At 42.7% G+C, this 15,921-nt stretch overlaps 1 protein-coding gene across 1 annotated transcript; it reads left to right on the top strand.

The window, feature by feature from the left end:
- Window positions 1-403: 403 nt before the first annotated feature.
- LOC140369065 (E3 ubiquitin-protein ligase TRIM21-like) lies at window positions 404-2,301 on the top strand. The gene has a single exon (XM_072456293.1). The coding sequence runs from the start codon at window positions 410-412 to the stop codon at window positions 2,030-2,032; it is 1,623 nt and encodes a 540-aa protein (XP_072312394.1). The 5' UTR covers window positions 404-409; the 3' UTR covers window positions 2,033-2,301.
- The last annotated feature ends 13,620 nt before the right edge of the window (window positions 2,302-15,921 follow it).

Genomic DNA, 15,921 nt, shown 5'->3' with positions numbered 1-15,921 from the left:
CACGAGGAACGAGGAGCAGACGGGAAGCAAAAGAACCAGACGAAGAGAAAACAAGAGGAAGTTTCACTAAAACACCCAGAAGTCCTGTAAGATGCTAAACCATGATGGATCAGGTTTCTAAATAGTAAAATGGAAATATAAAAGACTAAGAATAAACTAAAAACTAAACCAGAGTGATTAACTAGATCATGAACACACCAAACATTATATTTACAACTCTAGAGTCTTGTTAATACTCTGGACTCGGTCTGGACTCGGTCTGGACTCGGTCTGGACTCGGTACGGACTCGGTCTGGACTCGGTCTGGACTCGGTCTGGTTCAGTTTTCTCTCTTTTCCTCCTGGTGTTTGACTTTTCTGGTGGAAATGTCTGATTTTAGAGTCACTGATGTTGACCTTGTGTTTCAGAGATGTCCTCCACAAGTGAAAGGAGCTCTGAGGAGACGTTCTGGTGCTCCATCTGTCTGGAGGTGTTCTCTGAGCCAGTGTCCACTCCATGTGGACACAACTTCTGCAAACGCTGCATCAGTGAGGCCTGGGCCCCTGAGGGCCCCTGCACATGTCCTCTGTGTAACAGGAGCTATGACAGAAGACCTGAGCTCAGCATCAACACACTGCTGCGAGGTCTGGTTTCAGAGGCTAAACTGGACAAGAACAAGAGCAGATCTATGGACCACATGCCCGACTTTAGTGAGGTCCAGTGTGACGTCTGCTCTGAGCCCAAGCTGAAGGCCCTGAAGTCCTGCCTGGTCTGTCTGTCCTCGTTCTGTGAGACCCACCTCCAGCCTCATCTCACAGTCTCTGGGCTGAAAAGACACCAGCTGATGGAGCCTGTGGAGAACCTGGAAGACATGATGTGTCCCACACACCAGCGCCCCCTGGAGCTTTTTTGTGGCACTGATGAGAAGATCGTGTGCATCACGTGCTCCGTTCTAGAGCACAAGAACCATGAGCTGTTGTCTCTGGAGGAGGCGTGTGAGAGCAGGAGGTCCTCTCTGCTGCACACTCAGGCTCAGAGCCAGCACATGGTGGAGCAGAGGAAGCTGAAGGTCCAGGAGATCCAGCGCTGTGTGGAGCTCAGTGACACAGAGGTCCACAGAGAGAGGGCTGTGGGGCTGCAGGCCTTCACTGATCTCATGCAGTCTGTTCAGAGGCGTCAGGACCGGTTCTTAGAGGAGCTGCAGGAGAAGCAGAGCCGGAGCCACAAACGAGCCCAGGAGCTGGTGCAGCAGCTGGAACAGGAGATCTGTGAGCTGGAGAAGAGCAGCACTGAGGCGGAGCGGCTCTCACGCTCTCAAGACCCCCTCCACTTTCTACAGAGCTGCCCTGCACTCACGCCCCCTGCTGGACTGAAGGAGTGGAGCAGCGTGAGCTTTGAGCCGGAGACGTGTGAGGGCAGTGCAGCCCGGGCTCTGTCTGAGCTGGAGAAACATCTCTATAAAGACTTTAAACAACTGTCTTCAAGATTAGAACTGAAGAGAGTGAAGCAGTTTGTGGTGGACGTCACTCTGGATCCAGACACTGCTCATCCTCGGCTCGTTCTGTCTGAAGATCTCAAACAGGTTCATCTCACTGATGTGAAGAAGAAGCTCCCAGATTCTCCTCTGAGGTTTGATTATTGTGTTTGTGTTCTGGGAAAGCAGAGTTTCTCCTCAGGCAGGTTTTACTTTGAGGTTCAGGTCAAAGGGAAAACACAGTGGGATTTAGGAGTGGCCCAAGAGTCCATCAACAGGAAGGGAAAGTTCCCTCTGAGTCCTAAAAATGGATTCTGGTGCATCATATTGAGAAACAAATATAAGTACAAAGCTTGTTCAGACTCTCTTGTCTCTCTGTCTGTGCAGCGAGCTCCTCAGAAGGTCGGGGTGTTTGTGGACTATGGTGAGGGTCTGGTCTCCTTTTATGATGCAGATTCTGCAGATCTTCTCTTCTCCTTCAGCAGCTGCTGCTTCAGAGAGAAACTGTTTCCATTTTTCAGTCCCGGTTTAAATTATAAAGGTTCAAACTCTGCTCCTCTGGTCCTCACTGCAGTTTAGACTTTCAGAGGTCAAAGTGACTAAGAACAAGAATAAAAGTTCTGAACTTCAGTCAAATGTAACTGTGGAACCTTTTGACTCCATTTTGGACTGAAAGTACAAAGTTCTTCTCTTTATTGTTTCAGTTCTTTTGAAATGTCTGAAGCTTTGTTTGAATCCTGTTTATGGTGACCTCCTGTGAGAGGGTTTTGGGTTCAAGTCTCGGCTTTGAGCAAACTAAATATTTGTATAAAAAAGTCTAGAAATTAGGAAATGTTTTTAAATGTTTAATCAAAATCTGAACTTTCCATCGCTTCATCTGTTTCTTCTTGTCGTCCATTTTGGCTCGAAGTCAGAGCTCAGAGGTCAGGACAAACAGGGCGTTTTCACAAATGAAGGTCTAAACAAGGACTAAACCAGGATTAAACCAGGATTAAACCAGGACTAAACCGGGACTAAACCAGGACTAAACCAGAACTAAACCAGGACTAAACCAGGACTAAACCAGAACTAAACCAGGACTAAACCAGGTCTAAACCAGGACTAAACCAGGTCTAAAACAGGACTAAACCAGTACTAAACCAGGATTAAACCAGGACTAAACCGGGACTAAACCAGGACTAAACCAGAACTAAACCAGGACTAAACCAGGTCCAAACCAGAACTAAACCAGGACTAAACAAGGACTTAACCAGGTCTAAACCAGAACTAAACCAGGACTAAACCAGGTCTAAACCAGAACTAAACCAGGACTGAACCAGGTCCAAACCAGAACTAAACCAGGACTAAACAAGGACTTAACCAGGTCTAAACCAGAAGTAAACCAGGACTAAACCAGGTCTAAACAAGAACTAAACCAGAACTAAACCAGGTCCAAACCAGGACTAAACCAGGTCTAAACCAGAACTAAACCAGGTCTAAACCAGGTCTAAACCAGAACTAAACCAGGACTATACCAGGTCTAAACCAGGACTAAACCAGAACTAAACCAGGACTAAACCGGGACTAAACCGGGACTAAACCAGAACTAAACCAGAACTAAACCAGGTCTGAACCAAAACTAAACCAGGACTAAACAGGACAAAACCAGAACTAAACCAGGACTAAACCAGGTCTAAACCAGAACTAAACCAGGACTATACCAGGTCTAAACCAGGACTAAACCAGAACTAAACAGGGATTAAACCGGGACTAAACCGGGACTAAACCGGGACTAAACCAGGACTAAACCAGGACTAAACCAGAACTTCACCAGGTCTAAACCAGAACTAAACCAGAACTAAACCAGGTCTAAACCAGGACTAAACCAGGTCTAAACCAGAACTAAACCAGGACTAAACCAGAACTAAACCAGGTCTAAACCAGGACTAAACCAGGTCTAAACCAGAACTAAACCAGGACTAAACCAGGTCTAAACCAGAACTAAACCAGGACTAAACCAGAACTAAACCAGGACTAAACCAGAACTAAACCAGGTCTAAACCAGGACTAAACCAGGTCTAAACCAGAACTAAACCAGGACTAAACCAGGTCTAAACCAGAACTAAACCAGGTCTAAACCAGAACTAAACCAGGACTAAACCAGGTCTAAACCAGAACTAAACCAGGTCTAAACCAAGTCTAAACCAGAACTAAACCAGAACTAAACCAGAACTAAACCAGGTCTAAACCAGGACTAAACCAGGTCTAAACCAGAACTAAACCAGGACTAAACCAGGTCTAAACCAGAACTAAACCAGGACTAAACCAGGTCTAAACCAGAACTAAACAAGGACTATACCAGGTCTAAACCAGGACTAAACTAGAACTAAACCAGGATTAAACCGCGACTAAACCAGGACTAAACCAGGTCTAAATCAGAACTAAACCAGGTCTAAACCAGAACTAAACCAGGTCTAAACCAGAACTAAACCCGGACTAAACAAGGTCTAAACCAGAACTAAACCAGAACTAAACCAGAACTAAACCAGGTCTAAACCAGGACTAAACCAGGTCTAAACCAGAACTAAACCAGGTCTAAACCAGGACTAAACCAGGTCTAACCCAGAACTAAACCAGGTCTAAACCAGGACTAAACCAGAACTAAACCAGGATTAAACCGGGACTAAACTGGGACTAAACCAGGAAAAAACCAGGAATAAACCAGAACTAAACCAGGACTAAACCAGGTCTAAACCAGGTCAGATGATTTGGAGGGCCGTATTTGGCCAACGGGCCGTGAGTTGAATAGAACTACATTAGAGTGAATATGTCGACCTTAAATTTAATTCAATTCATTTTTGTAAAGCCCAAAATCACAACACAGTTTCCTCTGAGGGCGACAGTGAAAAACAGATGAAACAATGTCCGTGGGGACGAGGGACGATGTCCCAGAGTCCTCTGTCCTTAGCCCCTCCTTCTACAGGAAAAACTACAAAAAACCTCTTTGTGAAAGAGTCTAAACCTGGAGGAGTTCCAGATGAAGGAGAAATCTGACTCTCAGACACTAAAAGACTTCACTGTGTTTTTGTTTCATTCTTAATGTTGTTTTGGCTGAAGCAGCTCTGGACCTTTGATTTATGATGTTTGCTTAAAAGCTCTTAAATAAATGAAATTAATTGTATGTAATTATATAAATATAGTTAAATAAATGTAATTAAATCATCACATTTCCTGGAGTCATTTCTGTCCCTCCGGGGATGACGTTCATGTTGTTGTTTTCCCTCTTTACAAGTGACAGCTGAGTCACATGACCTGCACCTGCGTTACCACGGAAACCACACTCTCGTTGTAACATGAATGAAGTGAACGGGGCTTTTCATGAACAAGTCTGACGAGAACGTGTTTTCACTTTGCTCTTGGTTCTCCCGCCTCGTCCTCCCAGTGAAGAGGTCGTGGGTTCCACTCCCGAGCTCCTCCCCCTCTTGCCCAAGGGCACAACGGCGTCCGCCCTTTAAGCTCGCTCTCGCTCCTTCGGTTTATGGACTTAAACATCACCCTCTCTTTTTCTTCTCTTTCTCCCTCCCCGTCTCTCTTTCCTCCCCCTTTCCCTCGACCTCTCCTCTGTCTCCTCCCACTTTTCTCATTCTTTCTCTTCCTCACACTCTTTTTCTTCTCTCTCTCTCCCTCCACCAATCCCTCCTCTTTCTCTCACACTACCTCCATCCCACTCTTTTCTTTCTCTTTCCATCCCACTCTTCCCCATCTTTCTCTTCTCCCCCTCTTTCCTCCCTCTCTATTGTTGACACATTACATTTGCAGAACAAAACTCATTATTTGTGTCTATCCATGTTTCCACTAAAAATTGCAGTGTGTTTCTATCTTGAAACATGTGTAACTTCTGTTCTTAAGTACATTTACTTTGGTGACGCTGTAGTTTAGAGCTCTGAAATCTGAACTTAATCCAAGAATCCGTTTGTCGTCTTCTCTTATTGTTTATTCGCCGGGCGAGTTTACAATGCGACCTTTGACCACCTTTTTATCACTGTAAATATATAAAATAATGAGTTAGGCCTGGGTCATAGTTCAGCTTCAGGAGAATAAAACCTTCACTGTTCTGTCCTGAGAGATCGGAAACATGCAACAAACGTTTATTTTACCTTTATTCTTTTGATTAATCGATTAGTTGTGACAGGCCAGAGAATGTGAGGATTTTCGCTCAGTTTTAACCAGATAAAGCTGGACTTAAAGTGACGTATGACAGGTTTTTACAATGTTCTAATTCTGACTTTATTTGGTGTGTTTATACCTGTCGTACATATAAATGATAGTTTTACACCGATCGAGCAGGTATTTGTGGAGAAAACATGGAAAAATCTGTAGAAAATGACAGGAAGTGACATCACACCAGGGACACTCATGCAGGAAGTGACATCACACCAGGGACACTCATACAGGAAGTGACATCACACCAGGGACACTCATACAGGAAGTGACATCACACCAGGGACACTCTTACAGGAAGTGACATCACACCAGGGACACTCATACAGGAAGTGACATCACACCAGGGACACTCATTCCAGTCAAAGTTTATGCATAATTTACGCAAAGAAAAAACTTTTTTGACAATAAATATTAATTCAACAAAATAAAGTTGCTCTCATATATTTTCCACCAACAACACACTTTAATAGCGACGGCTGTGTGTGGCGGTGTGTGGTTTATGAGGCCCGTGCAGTGAAGTGCGACAAAAACAACATCGTTACAAAAGCCGTTCTTCTTCATTTTTACGTATTTGACACAAAAACGAAAAAACAAAGTCCAGGTTTTTGTTCTCGACGACAATACGACACGATCAAACGTTGAATTAGTGACAGAAAAGTGACTGGCCCTGCGTTTGAATCTAAACTCACACTGAACACACATGATACACAGAGTCGGAGCGTTTCCTCATTTGGCTTTCTTCCCCTCCAGAGGCTCCGTGATCTTCTGTCCGGTCAGAAAGTTCCAGACTCCGGGGCGGTAAAACTCCTTGTTGTAAGAGTAGAGCAGAGCGTTGAAGATGGGGTTGGTTTTGGCAGTGACCGGGAGAGCCTTTGGAGAGAACGGGAACAGTTACCACAAGGGCTGACTTATGTATTTATTTATGTACATATGTTTGTGTTTGTGCTCTTAGGGCCTATTTTCCCTAAAACGCCTGAATAAAATGAGTTCAATTTGAAGCTGTTCCTGAACCTTTGGAGCACAAACAAATGTCTGGACTCTTTGTGAAGCTGAGACGCTGTCGTTTTTGTAGTTTCTGAAGTCTGTTTGACTCTAATCATAAGTAGAAAAGAGCTCTGCACAGAGGAACTCACATTTTAAATTCTGCCTCAATGTTAAATATATAAATGAGTGAAGCTGGTTTCTGGAGCGATCGGCTGATTGACACTTGTTGGGTTTTGACAATTCTCTTTTAAAAGCTGAAGATAAATTCACAAAAAATGAGTTTTAGGGACTTATTTAAGAAACATTTCCAGACAGAATCTATATAAAAGTCCTATTAATCTTTTTATGCCATTTTAGGGTAATTTGAGGGGTGTCTCTTAGTTGTGTAAATATTTGTGGGATTTGTGTTGCTGTTTTGTCTCTATTTCAATGGGTTTTTCGATTAAATAAGAGTTAATAATAATAATCATAATAATAATAATAATAATAATAATCATAATAATAATAATAGGCCCTGCGACGAGTTGGCCACTGTCCAAGCCCCGCCTAAGGCCCTAAGTCACTGGGATAGGCTCCAGTCACCCGCGACCCAGAAAGGAAACAAGTGGTAGGAAAAAAATGAATGAATAATAATAGGAAATAACAATAGAAAATATTAAGAACAATAATATAAAATGAGAGTTCTAACCCGAAAGTTCATATATTTGAGTCATTTTAAAGAATAATAACTTTACATGATCGTGGTCGACTAAAGTTCTGGGCATGAATTAGTCGACTCATTTAAAAACTCTTCTTCTGTCGTTTAAATGTTTTACAGGGTTTTTATCGTCACATCTTCTCGTATAAAATTAAGGCTTTTTATGTTTTATGTAACATTTAAATCTGAAAACTGGACAGAGACAGGTTTAAAGTACTCGCTTCATTTGCTCGACATATTAGAGACAAAAAGAGACAGAATTAGACACGAGCCCGACAAATGCTTATGATGTCGTGATTGATGAGCTCATGATGTGTTAAAGGACAAATATGATGCATTATTTGTGCTGTTATTGGCTTTAAACATGCTCTTGAGCAGCTTTAGTTTGGCATTTCATGTTTTAGAACAAGAAAGAAACACAATCTAACTGCCACAGCCTTGAGAGAAACTGAGCGTTGGCTCCATCTATTGGCTCCAGAGGGAATTACACAATAAGTTTGCTAATGGTTTAGACCTAGTTTAGTCCTGGTTTACACCTGATAGTCCTGGTTTAGTCCTGGTTTAGACCTAGTTTAGTCCTGGTTTAGACCTGGTTTAGCCCTGGTTTAGTTCTTCTTTTAAAGTCAGTAACAAAGAATCACAAACAACTCCAAACTCTCCTTCAGCTCACGACTGAAGAACGTTGAGTCTAAAAAGATCAGGAGAGTTTATTAATGAATGTAAATGAGTCTAAAAGTTTTACTTTCGTATGAATGTGAAACTTTCAAAATAAAAGCACACCTCACTTTGGCTCCAGTTTGTTCTTTTATTTAGTAGAAAACAGTATTTGGTGCCAACTTCAACACTAGCAGTATTCCAGTATTTGTGCAGTACTTTGACTCCAGTACTTCTACTGCAGTACAAGTACTTTGTTACTTCCTTTGCAGACTGTGTTTTTTGTAGGTGCTCCAGAGCCGTTTACGATGTTGTACAGTGTGATTTAAACTGTCATCGTCACATGATCAGAGCAAGAAACAAAGTATCCTGATAAACCTGTCTCACCTGTGCCCCGCCCCTCTACCCTACCTGACTCCTCCCTCTTCCCTCCCTGACTCCTTCCTCTGCTCTCACAGACTGAAGCAGGAAACACTCAGTGTGCGTTTGCTCAAAGGCACCTCAGCAGCTTCAAACCCTCAACAATCTGCTCCAGCACAGGTCAGTGTTACCAGGCCCACTACTATTACTGCTATTACTACTGCTACTACAACTACTACTACTATTGGTGGTGTAGTTTGGTACTTGGTCCTGCTCCAGGTCCATTTCTCTTCTGCTTCACACACTTACACTGTGATTCTCACTCTTATTTTTAGGCTGAGCAAAATAATATGTCTGTAACCCGACCGATCCGGTATAAAACTAGCCGACTGAAAAAAATGTATCAGCATTTTGTTTAAAAAACGCCAAAATCTTTTAATTTTCAACTATTTCGCCGACTCACCGACCAGTCTTTCCTAAAGCGCGCTGGTGAAACCTATCTTTCATCCCAAAAGACAATTAACACATTACGTCTTCAATTTCGGTACTCAATGTACTCTTTAACAAAACAGATCATGCAGGAGGGATCCTTTATTGTGTCGCGTCCTAAATATCTAAGAAAACAAGACAATGAAATGGTTGTAGTAAAAAGAGTTTATTTCCCTGACAATTACAGCTAATACAAAATGTGGAGCGTTAACCTGTCCCTAACACACGTGCTGACCAGCAGGAGGTCTGCCTGGCATCGCTCCCTCACGCTCTTAACAGACACAGGAAAAATGAATATTAATGAAGGTTGAAATCTGGCCGCTCCTCCTAGACCTCCTCTTCTTATTGATAAGCCCAGTTTTCCTAAATATGGTCTTGTGAGAAAGAGATAGTCTAGACTTGAAGAAAGAATGTTATTCTACCGAAACTTGGAGACACAGGTACATATAAACACAGGATACATATATCTTTAAGAGTTAATCCTCTATGACAGGTGCGCCAGGGAGTGTAAGACATGACAATGAACAGACAAGGAACACACAAAGAAGCAAGCAAGAGGAATATATATTTGCAGTGTGCGGGTGAAGTTATATCAATATTAAAGGTATATTAATGCATTACAATAGTATAAGTTTATTAATGACAACAATTGCCTTTTACGAGTTAGTTTGCCTCCGCCGGCGCCACTGACCTGGCCATAGTGCAGCAGTTTGTGGTGGACGTCACTCTGGATCCAGACACTGCTCAACCATGGCTCGTTCTGTCTGAAGATCTCAAACAGGTTCATCACACTGATGTGAAGAAGAAGCTCCCAGATTCTCCTCTGAGGTTTGATTCTTCTGCAAATGTTCTGGGAAAGCAGAGTTTCTCCTCAGGCAGGTTTTACTTTGAGGTTCAGGTCAAAGGGAAAACAGATTGGGATTTAGGAGTGGCCCAAGAGTCCATCAACAGGAAGGGACAGATCATTGTGAATCCTAAAAAAGGATTCTGGTGCATTGTGTTGAGAAACAAAGATGAGTACAAAGCTCGTGCAGGTCCTTCTGTCCCTCTGTCTCTGCAGCGAGCTCCTCAGAAGGTCGGGGTGTTTGTGGACTATGGTGAGGGTCTGGTCTCCTTTTATGATGCGGATTCTGCAGATCTTCTCTTCTCCTTCAGCAGCTGCTGCTTCAGGGAGAAACTGTTTCCATATTTCAGTCCCTGTTTTAATGCTGAAGGTTCAAACTCTGCTCCTCTGGTCCTCACTGCAGTTTAGACTTTCAGAGGTCAAAGTGACTAAGAACAAGAATAAAAGTTCTGAACTTCAGTCAAATGTAACTGTGGATACTTTTGACTCCATTTTGGACTGAAAGTACAAAGTTCTTCTCTTTATAGTTTCAGTTCTTTTGAAATATCTGAAGGTTTATTTGAATCTTGTTCATGGTGACGTCCTGTGAGAGGGTTTTGGGTTCATGTCTCAGCTTTGATCTTTGATCTTGATTTTAGTTTAAGTTTGAAAAGCCTAGATGAGAGTTGAAGGACACAGAATATTCCAGTTGAAGAAGATGATGAGTTGTATTTGAACTCATACTCCCAACGACACGGACGACTTGACTCTGGGCCTCATGATGGACTGTTGAGTGAAGATGATCTGAACAAACGCACACAATGTGTTTGAATCATCGTAACAAATCAAAGCATTCAAATGTTTCTAAATGGAGATCTGAACTTACAATCCTCTGGTAGAAGTCTGGAGTCGTGGCCTGGAGGACGACACACACTTTTGTCTTTAAATGTTTCCTTCTGTTTCATTCAAGCAGCTTTAAGTCCTTGTTGTGTTTAAGTGTTTAAGAATATTTGTTCAATTGATCATGAGTTGATCAGATGTTTGGGGAAGAATCAAATATTTACATTTGCAAAATAAAAGTCAATTACACAAGTTTAATGGGAACTCTCCCTGTTTATACGTGGTTTAGTCCTGGTTCAGTCCTGCTTTAGACCTGGTTTAGACCTGGTTTAGACCTGGTTTAGACCTTGTTCAGACCTGGTTCAGACCTGGTTCAGACCTTGTTTGGACCTGGTTTAGACCTGGTTTAGTCCTGGTTTGGACCTGGTTTAGACCTGGTTTAGTCCTGGTTTAGTCCTGGTTTAGTCCTGGTTTAGGTCCTGGTTTAGTCCTGGTTCAGACCTGGTTTGGACCTGGTTTAGACCTGGTTTAGACCTGATTTAGTTTAATTTAATACATTTTTAGAGACTAAACAGCAGCAGCAGAGTGACAAGAGGCTCCTCAAACCCAACTGTAAAATCCCAGAGTGCAGAACATCATTTGTATGATCATCCTTCTACTATAAGAGCTTTAAACTCTGGAATTCAATTCCCCTTGAAATAAAGTGCATCTCGGACGAAAATATGTTCCTCCAGACTTAAAGGTGGAATGGACGATTTTTTTCAGCAATTTTTTATCATATTTCCTCGTGGCGTGGATAAATCATTTGTCCTGCCACGTATCAATCATAAAACGCACCTACCGCTCACCTGCAGCCGCGTCAGGCTCGTCCCCATGTTTCAGCGTGTCTAAGCGCATGGATCTATCATAATATAGTTCCCTCAGTGTACGGGGCAAAATGAAGACGGAGAAAGACAGTTCGAGCTGACAGAAATCTACGGGAGACGAGCGATGCGATGCGTTCCGTTGCGCTAATAAAGAAACGCACGTGTGTGTTGTATCGGTCTGCACGGGGGAGTGCGCATGCGCACTTCCACCTGCGTTCTCAAATCGCCGAAAAATCGTCCATACCGCCTTTAAGTGTAGCTGAAGGAACATCAAAACTGTGCCCACCTGTAAGTGTTATGAACATGCATGAGTGAACGTGCATGAGTGAACGTGCATGAGTGAACGTGCATGTGTGAACGTGCATGTGTGAACGTGCATGTGTGAACGTGCATGAGTGAACGTGCATGAGTGAACGTGCATGAGTGAACGTGCATGTGTGAACGTGCATGAGTGAACGTGTATGAGTGAACGTGCATGAGTGAACGTGCATGAGGAAACGTGCGCATGAGGAAACGTGCATGAGTGAACGTGCATGAGTGAACGTGCATATGTGAAAGCTTATGAGTGAACGTGCGCATGAGGAAACGTGCATGAGTGAACGTGCGCATGAGTGAACGCGCATGAGTGAACGTGCATATGTGAAAGCGTATGAGTGAACGTGCGCATGAGGAAACGTGCATGAGTGAACGTGCGCATGAGTGAACGCGCATGAGTGAACGTGCGCATGAGGGAACGCGCATGAGTGAACGTGCATGAGTGAACGTGCATTAGCGAACGTGCATGAGCGAACGTGTATGAGTGAAAGTGTATGAGTGAACGTGTATGAGTGAACGTGTATGAGTGAAAGTGCATGAGTGAACGTGCATGATTGAACGTGTATGAGTGAAAGTGTATGAGTGAACGTGCATGAGTGAACGTGCATGAGTGAACGTGTATGAGTGAAAGTGCATGAGTGAACGTGCATGAGTGAACGTGCATGAGTGAACGTGCATGAGTGAACGTGCATGAGTGAACGCGCATGAGTGAAAGTGTATGAGTGAACGTGCATGAGTGAACGTGCATGAGTGAACGTGTATGAGTGAAAGTGCATGAGTGAACGTGCATGAGTGAACGTGCATGAGTGAACGTGCATGATTGAACGTGTATGAGTGAAAGTGTATGAGTGAACGTGCATGAGTGAACGTGCATGAGTGAACGTGTATGAGTGAAAGTGCATGAGTGAACGTGCATGAGTGAACGTGCATGAGTGAACGTGCATTAGCGAACGTGCATGAGTGAACGTGTATGAGTGAAAGTGTATGAGTGAACGTGTATGAGTGAATGTGTATGAGTGAAAGTGTATGAGTGAATGTGTATGAGTGAATGTGCATGAGTGAACGTGCATGAGTGAACGTGCATGAGTGAACGTGTATGAGTGAACGTGCATGAGTGAACGTGCATGAGTGAACGTGCATGAGTGAACGTGTATGAGTGAACGTGCATGAGTGAACGTGCATGAGTGAACGTGTATGAGTGAATGTGTATAGGGGACGTTAATGAGTGAGGAAGAATGAACTGTGTAGATGTTTACATTTATCACTGATTTATTTATAATTATGGAAATAAGTTTTAATGTCTTTCATATCTGTGGGGGATTTAGAAATGCCTAACCAGGGACAGGACAGGAGTTGAAAATTAGCACCCGCTACAAGCTTTGTTTGCATCACATTGGCTACAAGCTTTGTTTTGTATCTATGTATGATTGTATTGTCCTTGTCAAATAAATAAATAAATAAATAAATAAATAAATAAATACATAAATAAATAAATAAATAAATAAATAAATGAATAAATAAACCGTTTCCACCTTTTTACTGCTGTTAACAGAAGGATGTACTTTTTTATGGCCTGATTTGTGTCTTTAAGATGTGGATGGACAGCTGATTGTACACCAGCATGTGAGTGCCTTCTGTGTTCATAGTTTTTCTGTGCAGTGTCTGTTTAAATTAATAGTATTAGTATTAGTAGTAGTAGAAGTAGTATTAGTAGTAGTAGTAGGAAGAGGAGGCGGAGTAAACATAAACTTTCTATCCAAAGTTATAGTTTTTGAGTTGGTGCCCCATTAAAATCAATATGAATAACTTTAATGGGGCACCAAATAAAAACATATAACTATGTTGTTTGTATCAGTTTCTCAGAAGCACAATGCTTAATTAAGTAATTTCTTATTACAACAGGCACATGGTTCTTTTTTATATGTTCTTCACATTTGCCAACAAGTAATAACTACTGTATCAACATCTAACTTCACGCTCTAGCTTCTAAAGTTCACTTATCACTGTTGTTACTCACATGTGGTCGAGCGTTTGTTCCTGGGTTTGTCATAGTTTGTGATGTTTGGAAACTAACGCTAACCCCCCCATTGAAAAAGCATTAGTGCTAACTCAAGGAACGGTACGAGGCTAATGGAACACAGTGTTTTGTTTGCAAAGGGTTTATAATATCAAATAAAGTAACATAATTTCTTCCCTTTTGCAGATTGAGAAAACTCAGACATTTGTTCCTTTTTATCTGGACCACAATGGTGAGTGAACATTCTGTCCTCATTACACTTTATACACCTTATTATATTCATTCTTAAAGGTACAATATGTCACTTTTCTGGTGGGGGGTCTGCCACCTGCTGTTTAATGCCATATTGTTGAACATTCCAAGCAGTGGACATGTTACATAGTGCACCTCACAAATATGAGCTTAAAACACATGTTTGTTTGTATTGTTTGTTCACAGTTGGAGAAATGAGAGCATTCAGTGGGACCAGTGAGACCTCAGCGAGCGCAGGAGTGTAAGGAACAATGAGGTCTGAAATGTACACGAGGGCCAGTCCATGAAGCGCTTTAAAAACAAACAATAACATTCTAAAATCAACTCTAAAATGAATGAGGAGCCAGTGCAGTGAGGATAAAATGGGTGTAATATGACGTGTGCCAGTTAAAAGACGTGCTGCGGAAGTTTGAACTAACTGTAAGCAAGACAGGTTATCTTGTTAGCTTGTTAGCTTGTTAGTGTTGCACCCTCGAATGATACGATGATACATTCCGTTTTACAACTTTTAATAAGTCCACGGTTCAGAATACACACGTTTGAGGCACGCAGGTTTACAACACCCAGAACACACCTGGGCCACACTCAACACAATGAGTAGGCGTGGCTGACCAACTTTTAACTCCACACGCCGTCCAGGTACAGCCCCTTTCATGGACGTGCACCTAACTCAAGTGCTCCATGATAAATGTATAATCCAACACACAAAAGTAATAATAATTTAGCAGTGCATTGTACCACCCCTTTCAGGGTCGCGGGTGACTGGAGCCTATCTCAGTGACTTCGGGCCTTAGGCGCTGGACAGTGGCCAACTTGTCACAGGGCCAACAGAGACATAGACATTACAGACTGCCATTCACACTCACATTCATTCACTAGGGCCAATTTAGAGTCACCAATTTTGCCTAACACATGCATGTCTTTGGACGGTGGGAGGAGCCGGAGAGAACACACGGTAACACGGGGAGAACATGCAGACTCCACCCAGAGAGATCATGTGAACACAATTAAATATTAGCATAATAAATTAGATGAGTTACATTAGCTTGGCTGAGTCATGGTTTACACCTGGTTTAGTCATTGTTTAGACCTGTTTTAGACCTGGTTTAGCCCTGGTTTAGACCTGGTTCAGACCTGGTTTGGACCTGTTTTAGACCTGGTTTATTTCTGGTTCAGACCTGGTTTATTCCTCGTTTAGACCTGGTTTGGACCTGGTTTAGTCCTGGTTTAGTCCTTGTTTAGCCCTGGTTTAGCCCTTTTTTAGACCTAGTTTAGTTCTGGTTTAGTCCTGGTTCAGTCCTGGTTTAGACCTGGTTTGGACCTGTTCTAGTCCTGGTTTAGACCTGGTTTAGTCCTGGTTTAGACCTGGTTTTGACCTGGTTTAGTCCTGGTTTAGTCCTGGTTTAGTCCTGGTTTAGTCCTGGTTTAGGAGCGGGTGAAGTTCAGAGCTGGTTTTGTGGGTCGTTTCAGGTCGAGAGCGAGAGAAGCATCTGGAGAAGGAGCTGAGAGCCCTGAAGATGGAGAACATTCTACTGCAGCAGAACTTCCACAAAGTGCTCCATCTGAGACTCGCCTCTGATTGGCCGTTAGTCTAAACTCTGCTCTCTGATTGGTCGTCAGGTGGAGCAGGAGCGAGACCAGCTCAAAGACTCTCAGCTGCAGTTGGAGCTGGAGGTGCAGCGCAGGAACGGCCTGAAGGAGGCGCTCTTGCAGAAGAAACTGTCTGCACTGAGCGCGGCACAAATCTAAAGCCTAATATAATCCTGCTTCATGTTCCATAGGTGTTTCCTGATGTGCAGAATGACACTCAAAGCACTAAACAAGCTGCTACAGATATAAGAATTACTCATGATGTTTCTGTGTTGGATTTGAGTCACTTTTTGTGCTTCCTGAACCTCAACACAAACATTTCCAGGTTTTGCACATTTCTGATGAGTAAAAAAAGGTCTGATTATGTTTGATCCTGAG

This window comes from Eucyclogobius newberryi, unplaced genomic scaffold, assembly GCF_026437365.1.
Source record: "Eucyclogobius newberryi isolate DKJ021-1_F unplaced genomic scaffold, fEucNew1.0.hap1 SCAF_20, whole genome shotgun sequence".
NCBI lineage: Eukaryota > Metazoa > Chordata > Actinopteri > Gobiiformes > Gobiidae > Eucyclogobius > Eucyclogobius newberryi.
This window is presented reverse-complemented; position numbering and strand designations above follow the sequence as displayed.